The sequence below is a fragment of the Pleurodeles waltl genome, chromosome 5 (genome assembly GCF_031143425.1).
Source record: "Pleurodeles waltl isolate 20211129_DDA chromosome 5, aPleWal1.hap1.20221129, whole genome shotgun sequence".
Lineage (NCBI taxonomy): Eukaryota > Metazoa > Chordata > Amphibia > Caudata > Salamandridae > Pleurodeles > Pleurodeles waltl.
In genome coordinates, this window is record NC_090444.1 from 1,511,797,506 (window position 1) to 1,511,812,644 (window position 15,139).

A 15,139-nucleotide genomic window follows, 5' to 3' on the forward strand; every position below is an offset into this window, starting at 1 on the left:
CCAATATGGGTCACCCTGGACTATCTGCATAGTGTCCCCTTACATTGGTACACTACATAGATAGCCAGCCAGCGCTTCCTACACAAGACACAAGTCAAATCACAAATATATTATCAAAACCGTTGTATCCAAAGTCTGAATGTATACATTTTGCATTCAGTTAATTGATTCAGGAAGCTGATATATATTCAATTGAACTTTATTCTTGCATCTTCCAAAATAAATGTTCAGCCTGGACAACGCATTTCGTCCTTACAACAGGACTTCATCAGGGGTCAAAATTGTAATGATTCTTTTATACACCTCCACTTCATCGATATTATTTGACCCACATTTCATGTGTAATCCAGTCCTCCCATGATGCGAATCACCTCGCAAACAAATCGGCCTGTAGCAATTTTCACTGTAGGAAGGCTGGACGGTCTACAGAGAAACAGTGGGAAGCAATATTAAGTACTAATATTGTATCTTGGGACAGGGACTAGCTAGTAAAATTATTAAACCGGGGCTGCAGCCAAGAAGAGTGAAAGATGGCTGTTTAAGCAAGTACTCCTCACATTGCAAAAATCACCAACAATTGCCTAATACAGCAAAGTCTGCTACAGTAATCGAAACTGGAATTAATTGGTGACCTCCTGATGAGTATTTCGTGCCCCACATTATTTGGACCCAACCACTCCACATTGAGGCTTGTAAAGCAGACGTGGATCGCTTGCCGATAACTCACCTCAGAGCAGCATGGAGGGATGTCACTTTCTTGTACTGGCAGGTGAAGAGGCACACTGATATAACCCACCTGCTCCTGTACAATTTGAATCTCAAAAAGCACCCTCTTATTGGGAACCTACTGCATGCAAAACCTGCCAGCAACCTTAGGGGGCAGTGCAGCCTGAAACTGAACGTACAACAAACGACAATACTCCGCCCTTGAGACCGAACCTAGGGAAGCGCTGAGATACACAACTATGTAAGCCTCACTGCTCGCTTCTCTGCTCTCCTCCAGCACCACTCACAACACACTGACTAGGGGCCAAAACACCGGTTTCTGCATTTTACACATTTTACCAAGATGGTGGCCGCAATACAAGCTCTGCTGCACAGCACAAAAGAATGGAGGCTTAGGCCCTCATTACGACTTTGGCAGTATTTTTACAAAACCGCCAGAGCCGCAGGTGCTGAAAGACCTCCAGCGCTGGTGGTCTTAAGACCGCTGCATTACAACTGCCATCAGATTTCCACCCGAGAAGGAGCAAATGACCAAGCAGGATCCCAAAACAAACAGACACAACCTTTGTACACAACTATGACATGAACAGAGCCCATTGGGTGCCTTCACAGACACATAAACCATCATCATCCCTTGTGTCTCCCACAGCGATTGTATGCAAACATCTTAGTTACGAACACGTAGAGTCAAGCATAGCTTTGTCTCATGGGAAGGCATGAAGGTTAGTTATCATCTTACAGATTACTCTAACAACACAGTGCAGACTAGTAAAGGCTGTCTGGCTCAGTGGACGAAACTGTGTGATACGAACATACCTATTTCTTTTTGCAGGCCCATCTCGCTTTACAGTCATTTCCAAGGGAAAGCGACACAGATCTTGTATAACTAAAAGGATTTGATTACTTTCTTAGAACATCTTCAAGACTTAGAGATGGACATCTCAAACTCTAAACATCCTTGAGCAACACAGTTTGGGTTTGAAACAAGTTGTAATTTACATTACCTTTTGTAGTCCACTTGCTAATGAATACATACAACCTTTTCTTGAAAAGCAATACAGTATTTGTGTCTTCTAACACCAACCCTGATATATTCATTACTTACCTATATGTATTCATGCTCTTAAAACCTGTGTTATAGGAGAAGATTTTTTATTTTTTTTTGCTTCTGCTGTTTTCTTCGTATTGCCTTCTCCTTTCTTTTCTCTGCTCTTGTACTCTGTCTCTTATTCTGTTCTTTTTATCACCACTTACAGCCTAACCCTTGCAAACTGTTTTGCTTCCCTTGGCCTTTTGAAGGGCCAACTGTTAATCACATCCTTTGTGTATTGATACATTCCCTATGGGATTATTTTATTCATATTCTACATCACTTCATTACCCTTTGGCTTATGTTTTCATGCTCTGCCACAAAAGTGATTGCTGAAAACTAATATTCTTAAATGTTGTTAGAAATGGGGTCTTTGGTTGACAGTCAGGTTACCCCATGTTCAAGCAAGGACCTTCACTCTAGTCAGGGTAAAAGAGAATCACCCTCAGCTAACCCCTGCTTACCCCCCTGGTAGCTTGGCAGAGCAGTAGGCTTAACTTCAGAGTGCTAGGTTTAAAGTATGTGTACCAACACACACAGTAATGTAATGAAATCACTACAAAATGATACAACACAGGTTTAGAAAAATAGAGAATATTTATATAAACAAAACAAGACCAAAACGACAAAAATCCACAATACACAAGTCAAGTTATCAATTAAAAAACAAAGAGTCTTTATATAGTTTAAAACACACAATAACACTGTTAGTGTGAAAATGTACCTTGGGTGCGTCAAAAACAACCCCGCACGAGCAAGTGTGCGTCAAAAAGGGCTTGCGATGCGTCGATTTCACTCACGAGCGAGACCTTGCATCGTTTGTCCTTTTGTTGGGTCAGAGCACGTAGTTTCTTCTCTCCGCAGGAGAGCGATGCGTCAATCCGGTCAGCACTCTCGGGTCCGGGCAGGCCTTGCATTGTTTTTACATGCCCAGCGGTACCGGTGTCGGAAATCCAGCAGCACGATGATCCAAAAACCACGCAGCACAGGTTGCGATCTCCCAGCCTCCATCAGCGATGCTGCTCGTCTTTTCTCCAGCTCCGTGCGTCGATTCTTCGGTCGTGTTTCTGGCGAGCATCGATTTTCACCCACGGAGCCGGCGGAGTGTTGTTTCTTCAGCCGCAGATCGGAGTCGCGTCGATCCCCCCCCCCCCACGGCGTTCTGTGCGTGGATTTCCTCCTCTTTGGCTGCCAGCTTCTCCTTTCAGGGTCCCAGGAACTGGATGGGCACCACAGGGCAGAGTAGGAGTCTCTCCAGAGACTCCAGGTGCTGGCAGAGAGAAGTCTTTGCTGTCCCTGAGACTTCAAACAACAGGCGGCAAGCTCTAAATCAAGCCCTTGGAGAGTTCTTCTCAAGGTGGAAGGCACACAAAGTCCAGTCTTTGCCCCCTTACTATGGCAGAAGCAGCAACTGCAGGATAGCTCCACAAAGCACAGTCACAGGCAGGGCAGCTCTTCTTCCTCAGCTCTTCAGCTCTTCTCCAGGCAGAGGTTCCTCTTGTTTCCAGAAGTGTTCTAAAGTCTGTGGTTTTGGGTGCCCTTCTTATACCCAATTTCTCCTTTGAAGTAGGCTTACTTCAAAGTAAAGTCTCTTTTGAATGTGAAATCCTGCCTTGCCCAGGCCAGGCCCCAGACACTCATCAGGGGGTTGGAGACTGCATTCTGTGAGGACAGGCACAACCCTTTCAGGTGTAAGTGACCACTCCTCCCCTCCCTCCTAGCACAGATGGCTCATCAGGAAATGCAGACTACACCCCAGCTCTCTTTGTGTCACTGTCTAGTGTGAGGTGCAACCAGCCCAACTGTCAAACTGACCCAAACAGGGACTCTACAAACAGGCAGAGTCAAAGAAATGGTATAAGCAAGAAAATGCTCACTTTCTAAAAGTGCCATTTTTAAACACACAATCTTAAAATCAACTTTACTAAAAGATGTATTTTTAAATTGTGAGCTCAGAGACCCCAAACTCCACATGTCCATCCGCTCCCAAAAGGAATCTACACTTTAATCAGATTTAAAGGTAGCTGCCATGTTAACCTATGAGAGGGACAGGCCTTGCAACATTGAAAAACAAATTTAGCAATATTTCACTGTCAGGACATATAAAACACATTACTATATGTCCTACCTTAACCATACACTGCACCCTGCCCTTGGGACAACCTAGGGCCTACCTTAGGTGTGTCTAACGTGTAAGAAAAGGGAAGGTTTAGGCCTGGCAAGTGGGTACACTTGCAAAGTCAAATTTACAGTTAAAACTGCACACACAGACACTGCAGTGGCAGGTCTGAGACATGATTACAGAGCTACTTATGTGGGTGGCACAACCAGTGCTGCAGGCCCACTAGTAGCATTGGATTTACAGGCCCTGGGCACCTCTAGTGCACTGTATTAGGGACTTATTAATAAATCAAATATGCCCAATCATGGATAAGCCAATTACATACACATTTTGTAAAGGAGCACTTGCACTTTAGCACTGGTTAGCAGTGGTAAAGTGCCCAGAGTAACAAAAACAGCAAAATCAGAGTCCAGCACACATCAACAACCTGGGAAACAGAGGCAAAAAGTTAAGGGAGACCACACCAAAGAGGAAAAGTCTAACAAATGTCAACAGGATTAACCACCCAGTAAAAATAAGGAAGTTGCACTCTACCTATACAAAATTAAAACAGGATATTATGTTTCTACAAGACACTAAAATTACAGAAAAAGAAATAACTACTTTCAATAGTTTCTGGGTAGGGGATGTCCTCTGTTCTTCCTCTATTAACAAAAAGAATTGAGAACTCATGGTCCTAGCAAAACACTCCAACATTTCAATTGCAGAAACTCATAAAGCTAAAGAAGGGAGTTGATTTTTTAAGAAACTGGCTAAAGTTCAACAGGGATTTTACACACTTAAAATGTGCACTTTCTATCAGTGATAGAAAGTTTTGGAACACACTCAATGAGATCTACGGAACAAAATCATAAAAGATGTCAACATTTCGTTCAAGGGTTTTTACCTCCCAATGGATATGACATTGGATAGACTATTCCATTTTAAAGGATGCCTATCCCCATCACATACAATACTTCACAGAATCAGCGATAAATATGCTCCGAGAGATACCTGGAGACTCTAGCATCCAGACGAAAGTAACTACAGCTTTATCCTCCACTCTCATCAAACATACTCTACAGTTAATTATCTCTTAATCTCTGATAACATGGTTCAAACCATGATTAATTCATCGATCAAACCCAGTGCTATTTCTGATCGCTTGCCATTACTTTGTCACTAAATTGGAATGCACCTACAAAAAGGATAAAAGCTGGAGTTTGAATCCTGAAATTCTACAAGACCCCACACATTGTAAGTTGATTCAGGAAGCTACTAGAGACTACTTCAAAGTAAACTCAAACGTAGATTTTTAATACGCAGTTACAATGGGATGCCTTTAAAGCAATGATCAGAGGAACTTTGATACAGGTAGGGCTTAAATGAAAAAAGAAGAGAATAATCAGTTGGAAATATTAGAAGTTGACATTAAAAAAATGAACATCAATTTAGATCAGAAGAAGGTTAAACAATCCTAGACCTATTGAGTAATACAAAATATGAATAGAGAAGAATTTGGTAAATTGGCAAAACTGTATCAAGCTTTGCCAAGGTAACAAGGCGGGGAGAACTTTAGCAACTTACTTGAAATGCAAGCAAAGTAGAAATTAGGTTCTTGCAATTGAGGATAAAAAAAGCAAGATACATTCTGACCCTCAAGAAACCTATATTATGACTGTAACAGAAATCCATGTCCCGTAAACCTCATGCACTGTCATCTTCATATCAGTGGTCTGGATAGATATTGTTCCATTGCATCATCACTGTCTGAAACCTAGTAGCTGTGCAAGAGGAACCTCATATGATCTTGGAATTGGTACTGAAAGTTCTTTCATGATTATCCCTGCAGGAAGCGTTACTATGTAACAGCCAAAGACCAAGGTTGCTATGGTAAGACTATCTTTTTTCCGCAGCAAGAGAATTTGCTCTGATTCAAGTGTACTGGGAAAGATACTTTGTGCAAGGGAGGAAATTACTTTTTTTTATAGGTGGGGTGCGAGTGCTTCCTCAAATAGGACATCTTATGAGGTAGTTATGAGAGGGGTAAGGATTTCTTGATGTAAACCTTTTGAAGAAGTGATCTATTTGGTTGGGGGAAAATACAAGTGGTTTAAACATGTTCTTAATGTGATGTGGATCCTGGTCTCCAGTGTCTTTCAGGTAAGTGCATAAAAAAGGTTACTTTATCCCATTTTTACTCTGAGCTTCAAAGCATAGAGCAAAACCATACTCCTTAATCTGAAGTGGGCCTGACACACTGGATGACTGGGCTTCCTACATACAAAAATATACCTAATAAGCAAATCAAACCAAAATTATACCCAAATAAACCAAGACTCATTTAAAGCCAAAATAGAATATTGCATGCTAGCTCAGTGTCAGGTCTATTGCCATTAAAAGTAAACTACACTAATATGCCTCTTCAGGTTTCTCACAGATCCAGAGATCACATATCACACCAGAAGTTAATGACAAATATAGAATGTTGGAGATAGGGTATGAGTACTAGGAAAATTACTTCATGATCGAATCAAAAAGAAGTTCTATATTTCTTGTGGTCCGGTGAGGTCCAGAACTCAGGTTTAGGATGACAGGGGTCAGGCAATCATTGAACCAGAGACAGTTAGTAAGTGCATGCAGACTGAAGTGAGGTTTCAGGCCACTGCTGCTTTTAATCTTTGTTTCAAAGCATAATATTTCAGGACTATATTATTTAAGTATTATCCATTGAGGAAACACTACTCTAGCAGTTTAAGAATGGAGATAGAACTCTAGAGTAACTGACTTAATCGGCCACCTTTTATAAATCTTTGGATTACATAGTTTGCTGTTGTTTCATTCTTCAAAGTGAAGAACTCTGGACAATGCACAAACCTAAGAAAACAAATTAGTTTTGAGAAACAGTCAGATGTAATGCATGAATGACTTAAATGACATACATACTCACCTTTGCTCCTAAATCAAGTAATTGCTGTGCAAATGTTTTTGAATAGTTTTCGGTTCTGTTTGATGACCAAACTTCAACATAGGCCACCACACCTGCAAACGTACGTATACAGTTAATACCTTATATATCAACTTTAGAACTTTAACAAGCAAACATGAAGTTAGCAAACAGCATTAATGGACTACTGACCGAGGTTTGTTGCTGCTGGCATGGTGCAGTCACAATACAAATATATCACTAGCCAGACAGAATTCTCCCAACAAAGTGTAATTTATTGCAAAAAATAACAAATGAAGCAAAGTGTCTATTGTTATATCTAATGTTTTTTATTTCTAATTCTCAAACACAGCAAAAGTAATTTTTTCTATGCTTGAGTTAACTCAGGATCCTGAAGTAGGTCCATAATATGAGACAATAGCATGACAAAAGAAAAACAAAGTCTCCTCTGTGCTTGGGCCATGCAGGAACAGACAACTAAAAGCATTGGTCAGCTGACAAAATGAACAGATATTTTTTTCAGTGATGCAGTCTTATGCAAGCACTTAAACATCAGACTACAAGTTTTCATGTTTATTTTGTCCTTGGGACAAGTAGGCCCAACCCCTTTGCAGCATAACCTGTTTGGCTGCCAGCTTACAGTACCACATTATTGATCAGGGAATTGCATTATTTGCAGTTTAGATAATATTTGTGCCCATATGATAATGCTGTTCGTACTTGTATTTATGGTTCATGAATACAAAGTCTTATTATTAGGGAGAGTGCACTAAGGAAATGTTGTGAGCTCAAAATGCACTACTGACAGAGGTTCCAGCACAAACATGTGTATGCGCATTTGCAAAATTTACCACTACGAGGCTATGTATAATGTTCTGAGAATGCTCGCTGATTATATGCAAATATTTGCAGAAGCTTAAAAGCAAGATTGACGCTTCTTTGGTTTCAAAATAAAATGTTCAAAAAAATGCAAATAGAAAAAAAAATGTTTCCCTAAAGAATTCCTGTTAAATTTTAGATACCTTTTCTAGTCAAATGTGTTTATGCATGTTAGTATTTCCAGAAAACATTCATAATGGAAAATCAGTGTAACCAGTTTCAACAAGATTATGAGAAACATGAAAATAATCAAGCATTGGTAAAGCCAATAGGACTTATATTGCTGGTCAAAAAATTGTTTTTGTCAATGCGTGTATTGTTTTCACATGGTTTTTGTAAAACTTTATTGTTGTCAGAGATGTTGAGCTCCCACCATTATAACAAACATTGTCCAAAAAAAAAATGTTGATCTCAAAAAGCACACATTGCCACAGTAGTCCCGGGCACAGAACAAAAATACTTAGAGTGTGTGTGCTGATATGCTCTTTGTGAAAGAGCAGAATGCTGACACAGACCTAATTAGGTACCCAATTCTTAATGAAAGTCACAAAAGTGCACCTATGCTATATGGTCCTGGATTAGTGCAGATTTACGGCTTTCATGCATTCACAAGAATTTACAGAAGTAGGCCACAAAATTGTACTACTAGAAAATATTTGTGACCTGCGTTTTAGCACGAGCAAATATGTTTGTGTAGATCTGCTCATGAGAAAAACTGTTGAGACTTTACAAGTTACTTTCCTCCGACCACTTTATCCTCTCAACCCTGAAAGAAGTTTTAGTTCTGCCCTTTTCAAAAGTACATTTCCAAACTTTCTAGGAAATAGGAAGAGATTAGAGAAGAACCATTGAAAACCCCTACAACATGCAAGTTAGTAGGTTTGTACAGACTCAAAAGAGCATTTCAACCCTGGAATTATTGCTTATCGCTACTTCCAGCCCCAGTATGTAGATCTGCAGAAAGGTAGCAAAATACGGGCCATATTTATGAAAAAGATGCGGTCCCATACCCCAAGCTACAGGGTGCATGAGAGGCGCAACTCTTAAGTTACATTTCTCAAGGCAGGCAAGGCCACACTGTGTGGCCTTGACTGGTTTGATAAATCTAGAGTAATGCAACGCAGTGCAAATCGCTTCATTGTGTTACTCTGTCCTGGGAAGGTGTTCCATGGGTGGACCGTGGGTGTTCCCATGCATCCACCAATGGATTTTGGAACATTCCCAGATTTACCATTACCAGTAGACCTAGGAACGTGTCAAAATCCTATGTCTCTTCATGTAAGGGGTAAGAGGAGAAATATCTTCATTTCTCCTTGTTACTTACTCTTTCTACATGTGTGCTGCCTATAGGAGGCTGGCCTGGCTTATAGTGGGCACCTGATGGTATTTATACCTTGTGCCAGGTCCAGTTATCCCTTATTAGTAGATTAGTAGTGTTCTAGCAGCTTAGGCTGATAGAGGTAGCCATACCAGAGCAACTTAGGCTGATCTTGGAGACATGCAAAGCTCCTACTATACCACTTATATCATATGGCACTATATCATAAGAATCACAATACTCAGAGTTACTAAAAATAAAGGCGCTTTATTTTAGTGACAATGTGCCAAAAATATCTCAGAGGATATACTCCCTTAGGAGGTAAGTAAAATACACAAAATATACACACAAACCAAAATCAGGTAAGTAAACAGTTAGAAAATTAGTGCAAACACCGTAGAATACAATAGGATGCAATAGGCCTAGGGGCAACACAAACCATATACTAAGAAAGTGGAATGCGAACCACTTTGGGACCCCAGGCCTAGTGTAGTGTGTAGAGTGTTGCTGGGGGTGTAAGAAAACACTAAGGGTGTCCAAGATACCCCACCCCAAGACCCTGAAAAGTAGGAGTAAAGTGACCCTACTTCCCCAGAAACACACTAAAGTCGTGATAGGAGATTCTTCAAAGACCACAACTGACTGCAAAGCACTGAAGACGGATTTCTGGACCTGAGGACCTGCAAAGGAAGGGGTCCAAGTCCAAGAGTCACAAAAGTGTCCGGGGGGGCAGGAGCCCACTAAACCCCAGATGAAGGTGCAAAATGGCTGCCTCCGGGTGGAAGAAGTTGAAGATTCTGCAACAACGGAAGATGCCAGGAACTTCTCCTTTGCAAAGAAGATGTCCCACGGTGTGCTGAAGGGTGCAGAGTTGTTTCCACGCAGAAAGACCGCAAACAAGCCTCACTAGCTGCAAAGGTTGCGGTTGAAGAAAATGGGTGCTGCCCGGGCCCAGGAAGGACCAGGAGGTCGCCCCTTGGAGGAGGAGACAGAGAGGGCACTCAGCAGCACAGAGAGCCCATGCAGATGCAGGCAGCACCCGCAGAAGCACTTGAACACAGGTTCAAGAAAACTGAGCACGGCAGTCGTCTCAACACTACAAAGGAGGGTCCCATGAAGCTGGTGGTCAACTCAGCGAGTTGAGCAATGCAGGACGGAGTGCTGAGGACCTGGGCTGTGCTGTGCACGAAGAATTCCTTGCAAAAGTGCACAGAAGCCCTAGCAGCTGCAGTTCTCGCAGCACACAGGATTACTGTCTGGCGTGAGGAGGCAAGGACTTACCTCCACCAAATTTGGAAAGATGGACCACTGGACTGTCGGGGTCACTTGGATCCAGCTCCTGTGTTCCAGGGACCACACTCGTCAAGATGAGAGGGGACCCAGAGGATCGGTGAAGCAGAAGTTTGGTGCTTGCGTTAGCAGGAGGAAGATTCTGTCGACCCACGGGAGATTTCTTCTTGGCTTTCAGTACAGGGTGAAGGCAGACAGCCCCTAGAGCATGCACCACCAGGAAACAGTTGAGAAAGCCGGCAGGATTAGGCGCTACAATGTCACTAGTAGTCTTCTTGCTACTTTGTTGCAGTTTTGCAGGCATCCTGGAGCAGTCAGCGGTCGATCCTTGGCAAAAGTCGAAGAGGGAGATGCAGAGGAACTCTGGTGAGCTCTTGCATTCGTTATCTGATGAGAAACCCATAGGAGAGACCCTAAATAGCCCTCAGAGGAGGATTGGCCACCTAGTCAGGTAAGCACCTGTCAGGAGGGGTCTCTGACATCACCCGCTGCACTGGCCACTCAGAGGCCTCCACTGTGCCCTCACACCTCTGCATTCAAGATGGCAGAGGTCTGGGACACACTGGAGGAGCTCTGGGCACCACCCCTGGGGTGGTGATGGACAGGGGAGTGGTCACTCCCCTTTCCTTTGTCCAGTTTCACGACAGAGAAGGGGCTGGGGGATCCCTGAACCAGTGTAGACTGGTTTATGCAAGGAGGGCACCATCTGTGCCCTTCAAAGCATTTCCAGAGGCTGGGGAGGCTACTCCTCCCCATCCCGTAACACCTATTTCCAAAAGGAGAGGGTGTAACACCCTCTCTCAGAGGAAATCCTTTGGTCTGCCTTCCTGGGACTGGGCTGCCCAGACCCCAGGAGGGCAGAAGCCTGTCTGTGGGTTGGCAGCAGCGGTAGCTGCAGTGAAAACCCCAGAGAGCTAGTTTGGCAGTACCCGGGGTCCATGCTGGAGCCCCGAGGATGCATGGGATTTGCACCCCAATACCAGATTTGGCATGGGGGGACAATTCCATGATCTTAGACATGTTACATGGCCATATTCGGAGTTACCATTGTGAAGCCACATATAGGTATTGACCTATATGTAGTGCACACGTGTAATGGTGTCCCGCACTCACAAAGTCCAGGGAAATTGCGCTGAACTATGTGGGGGCACCTTGGCTAGTGCCAGGGTGCCCTCACACTTAGTAACTTTGCACCTAACCTTCACCAAGTGAGGGTTAGACATATAGGGGACTTATAAGTTACTTAAGTACAATGTAAAATGGCTGTGAAATAACATGGACATTACTTCACTCAGGCTGCAGTGGCAGCCCTGTGTAAGAATCATCTGAGCTCCCTATGGGTGGCAAAAGAAATGCTGCATCCCATAGGGATCTCCTGGAACCCCAATACCCTGGGTACCTAGGTACCATATACTAGGGAATTATAAGGGTGTTCCAGTGTGCCAATCAGAATTGGTAAAAATGGTCACTAGCCTGCAGTGACAATTTTAAAGACAGAGAGAGCATAAGCTCTGAGGTTCTGGTTAGCAGAGCCTCTGTGACACAGGGAACACATTCAGGCCACAAACTATGAGCAATGGGGTCCTGGCTAGCAGGATCCCGGTGAGACAGGAAAAAACAAACTGACACCCAAGTCAAAATGGGGGTAACATGCCAGGCAAGATGGTACTTTCCTACACTGCCATAGGAAGAGGAAAATGCCTCTCAGGATTGTTTTTGTGTAAGAAGGTGCTCCTTCCTGCACAAAAACAATCCTACTTACAACACAGGTACCTTTGCACCATGGTGCAAGAGTGTCTGCATTGGCGCTAGGCAGCACATTGTGCGCCAGCTCAGGCAAAAAAATGGAATGCACCGCAGCATAGCAGGGTAACTTGCTGTACTGCGCTGCGTGTTTTCTTAATAAATATGCCCCTGAGGGCATTGCTAGTATTTAAACACTATTATGAGCCCTGGAATAATCAGAGAGGCTATTATTAGAGCTTATATAATGAGATTGCTGCAATAATTTGTCTATGCACTATATCGCACCAAAGGTACAAGTAGATTTTTAATTACATGACAAGCAGATTTGTAAAGCAACCTGTCCCACGGGCAAGTAAATATTTTTAGAAATTCCACATCCGTGGGGCTCTTTTCTTTAGGCAACAATTGTTCCTGGTGACTGCATTCTGGACACATTATATTAGCATTGACTAAAATGTTGGTAATTCAGCATAGATGCATTTCCAAAGGCATCCAACACTGGTTCAAATAGGTAGGCACACTGTCAGATTTTCAGGGCATCTATGCCAGATTTATTTACGTTTGTGAGGAATATATTAGAGCAGCACAAAATTACATAGTGTAGCATTGATTACACTCTTGACTGTGGTAGGTGGCATCAGCTGCTGGAGGAACAGTGTTGAAACTTGATGATACAATAGGTTTGAGTATGCTACACAAATCTGTCACTTTGATGATTTTTTCTTTTGCGACTCCTACAGACCATATCTCCTGTTTTTTCTTCTTTTTATGTTCTTTGTGCTGCCATTTTTTATTCAGAGAAATAGTGATATGTCAAATGGGTAATAATTAGATTTTGTGCATTACAATAGTGGGAGTACTGTGCCAGATGAATTTGAAAGAGCATGGTAAGGAATGGATATTTGAATTTTCCTCAGGTGGTTTCTTTCTAATTTATAGCAATTTGGAACAGTATAAAGTAGAGAGGAGAAATAGGTGCATAGTCCTCAATACTTCTTCGACAGAAGAGGCCCTAACAGTCTTGCAAACAATCATAACAACCACCACTCCATCCGGGTCATCGTTTATCTCTTCAAAAAGGCAAAGACTATCTTGACAGGCAGTGTGCTCTGACTTTCTTTTACGACATACATAGTCAAAATTATACTTCTTCTGTCTTGAAATCAACCTAACCAGTCTAGAGGGAGTTTTACCAGTACCATATATACTTGATCGTTCATGAGATACAAAAGTGTCTTGTGATCTGTAAACAAATGAAAATATAAACTTTATAAGAAGTCTTCATTCTTAAACCTTCCCATGATCGTGTCAGAGATTCATGCTCAGTGGTGCTACAACTGAGAGTGTTAGTGAGATGGACTGCTGGAGTGTTTTGCATAGTCAAGCTGTTAACTTAATGGGGGCTCAATCCCACTGATCTGGCATCTACTGTAAAGACACTTTTTCTCACTGTACACAAGTTTTTAGTGCTGGCTCATTAATGATGAAATCTTTGACCTCAACAGAAGAATCAAACTGGGCTGTCGTCCACTGCGCGTTAACCCTCTTCTTTAAGATGTTTCTCAATCATGGCTTAGCCTTGTACAAATTTAACATAGTACTCAGTAAGACCAAGCAAAGAATCGAGAGCAAAAATATTCCTAGGTTGTGGAGAGAGTTTAATAACTTGCTCTAAACTCAATTTAGGTTTAATCTTGCATGGTCTTATAGGAAGACCCACATAATCTACGGTGTCCATATAAAAACTTGCAGTTTAATATGCAAACTGTTATACCTCCATGTTTAAGACTGGACATAATTTGTGCTAAACTGAAATGCATTTTAGGAGAGATTTGGCAAATATGGGAAAATCATCCTGGAAAACCGGTTTGTCATCCAGGCTCCAAAACAAGATGTCCACAAGTTTTTTGGATAGCACTCACTGTAGAGTTCAGGCTAGACAACAGTCTGACATATTTGTAAACCATGAAAAGCATAAGAAACATAGTAAGATCCTGGGACTGGATGGTAAAAGGGACCTGATGATTCACACACTTAAAATGAATTACTGACACACATTTGGCCCTTCTCAGGCCGGCAAGCATCTTGTGAATCTTTGGTCAGGGATGGCAGGCCACTCAAATAAAACAGACACCAGATCAGCTGAATCTGTCGGTTTCAGAATACCTTTAGCTTATAACCTACCATGTAAAGACGTACGTTCCTCCATAAACTTAGAGGTATTGTCTGTGATTTATGAACCACAGATGGCTTGCTTCTCAGGGACAAAGGCTGAACTTTATGAACCACAGATTACTTGCTTCTTTAGCCTAGCCTAAGGTATTGTATTGTGAATTGAAATTTTGTTTCTTTCTTTTATGATTTTTGCTTGATATTGAACCTTTAATTGCTATTAGTCTCATTTGATTGAGGGAACACATCTTATTAAACATTAAGCTGGATGCTTTCTTCATTGACACCTTAGCACTATAAACACTCAATTTCTCTTACTTGTCCTCATATTGGTTGGCTTTTCTCTGAGCTCTCCATTTTGCAGGTTTTGTTTGTGAAGAGACACCATTTTTTATTATTGGATGGGTTTAGCATTCTAGTCTTCATCAATTCCAGCCATATGTACTATTTAAAGCATGGTGTGGACGAGTAGCATGTGCCTTTTTGGCACACCAATGGCAAGCTGCCTGTGCCAAGACAACACCAACTGTCCCAACCCCTGACCTTTTGAACCCAGCACCTCAGCAAAGAATAATGTATTCTAACAATTCTCTTAGATCTCAGCACACAATGAGTTTGCGTGTTGCAGTTACAACCTAAATTTGGCAGGTGGGAACAGGGGATGTGAACGGGTGGCCGCAATGCAAACACACCATGCCAACAATAATTTTAGGTGGAGGAAAAGTGTCTGATATGAGGACCAAGACCCCAAAAGTGAATTTTGGTTTTGAGGAAGTTGTACAAATGAATAAACCTGTGGTTGTATTTTTAATAGAGGCATGGCTACACGGGATTCACTGGGCCCAGATTTAGTTACATGAATGCGAGAGG

General features: G+C 42.2%; 1 protein-coding gene across 2 annotated transcripts in view; it reads right to left on the minus strand.

The window, feature by feature from the left end:
• The window catches only part of MCPH1 (microcephalin 1), a 1,086,437-nt gene that overhangs the window by 1,046,319 nt on the left and 24,979 nt on the right, over positions 1–15,139 (minus strand). For both annotated transcript variants that reach the window (XM_069235811.1, XM_069235810.1), the window contains exon 2: positions 6,868–6,959. In XM_069235811.1, coding sequence (XP_069091912.1) covers positions 6,868–6,959 — 92 coding nt within the window. The remainder of the gene's footprint in view (positions 1–6,867; positions 6,960–15,139) is intronic.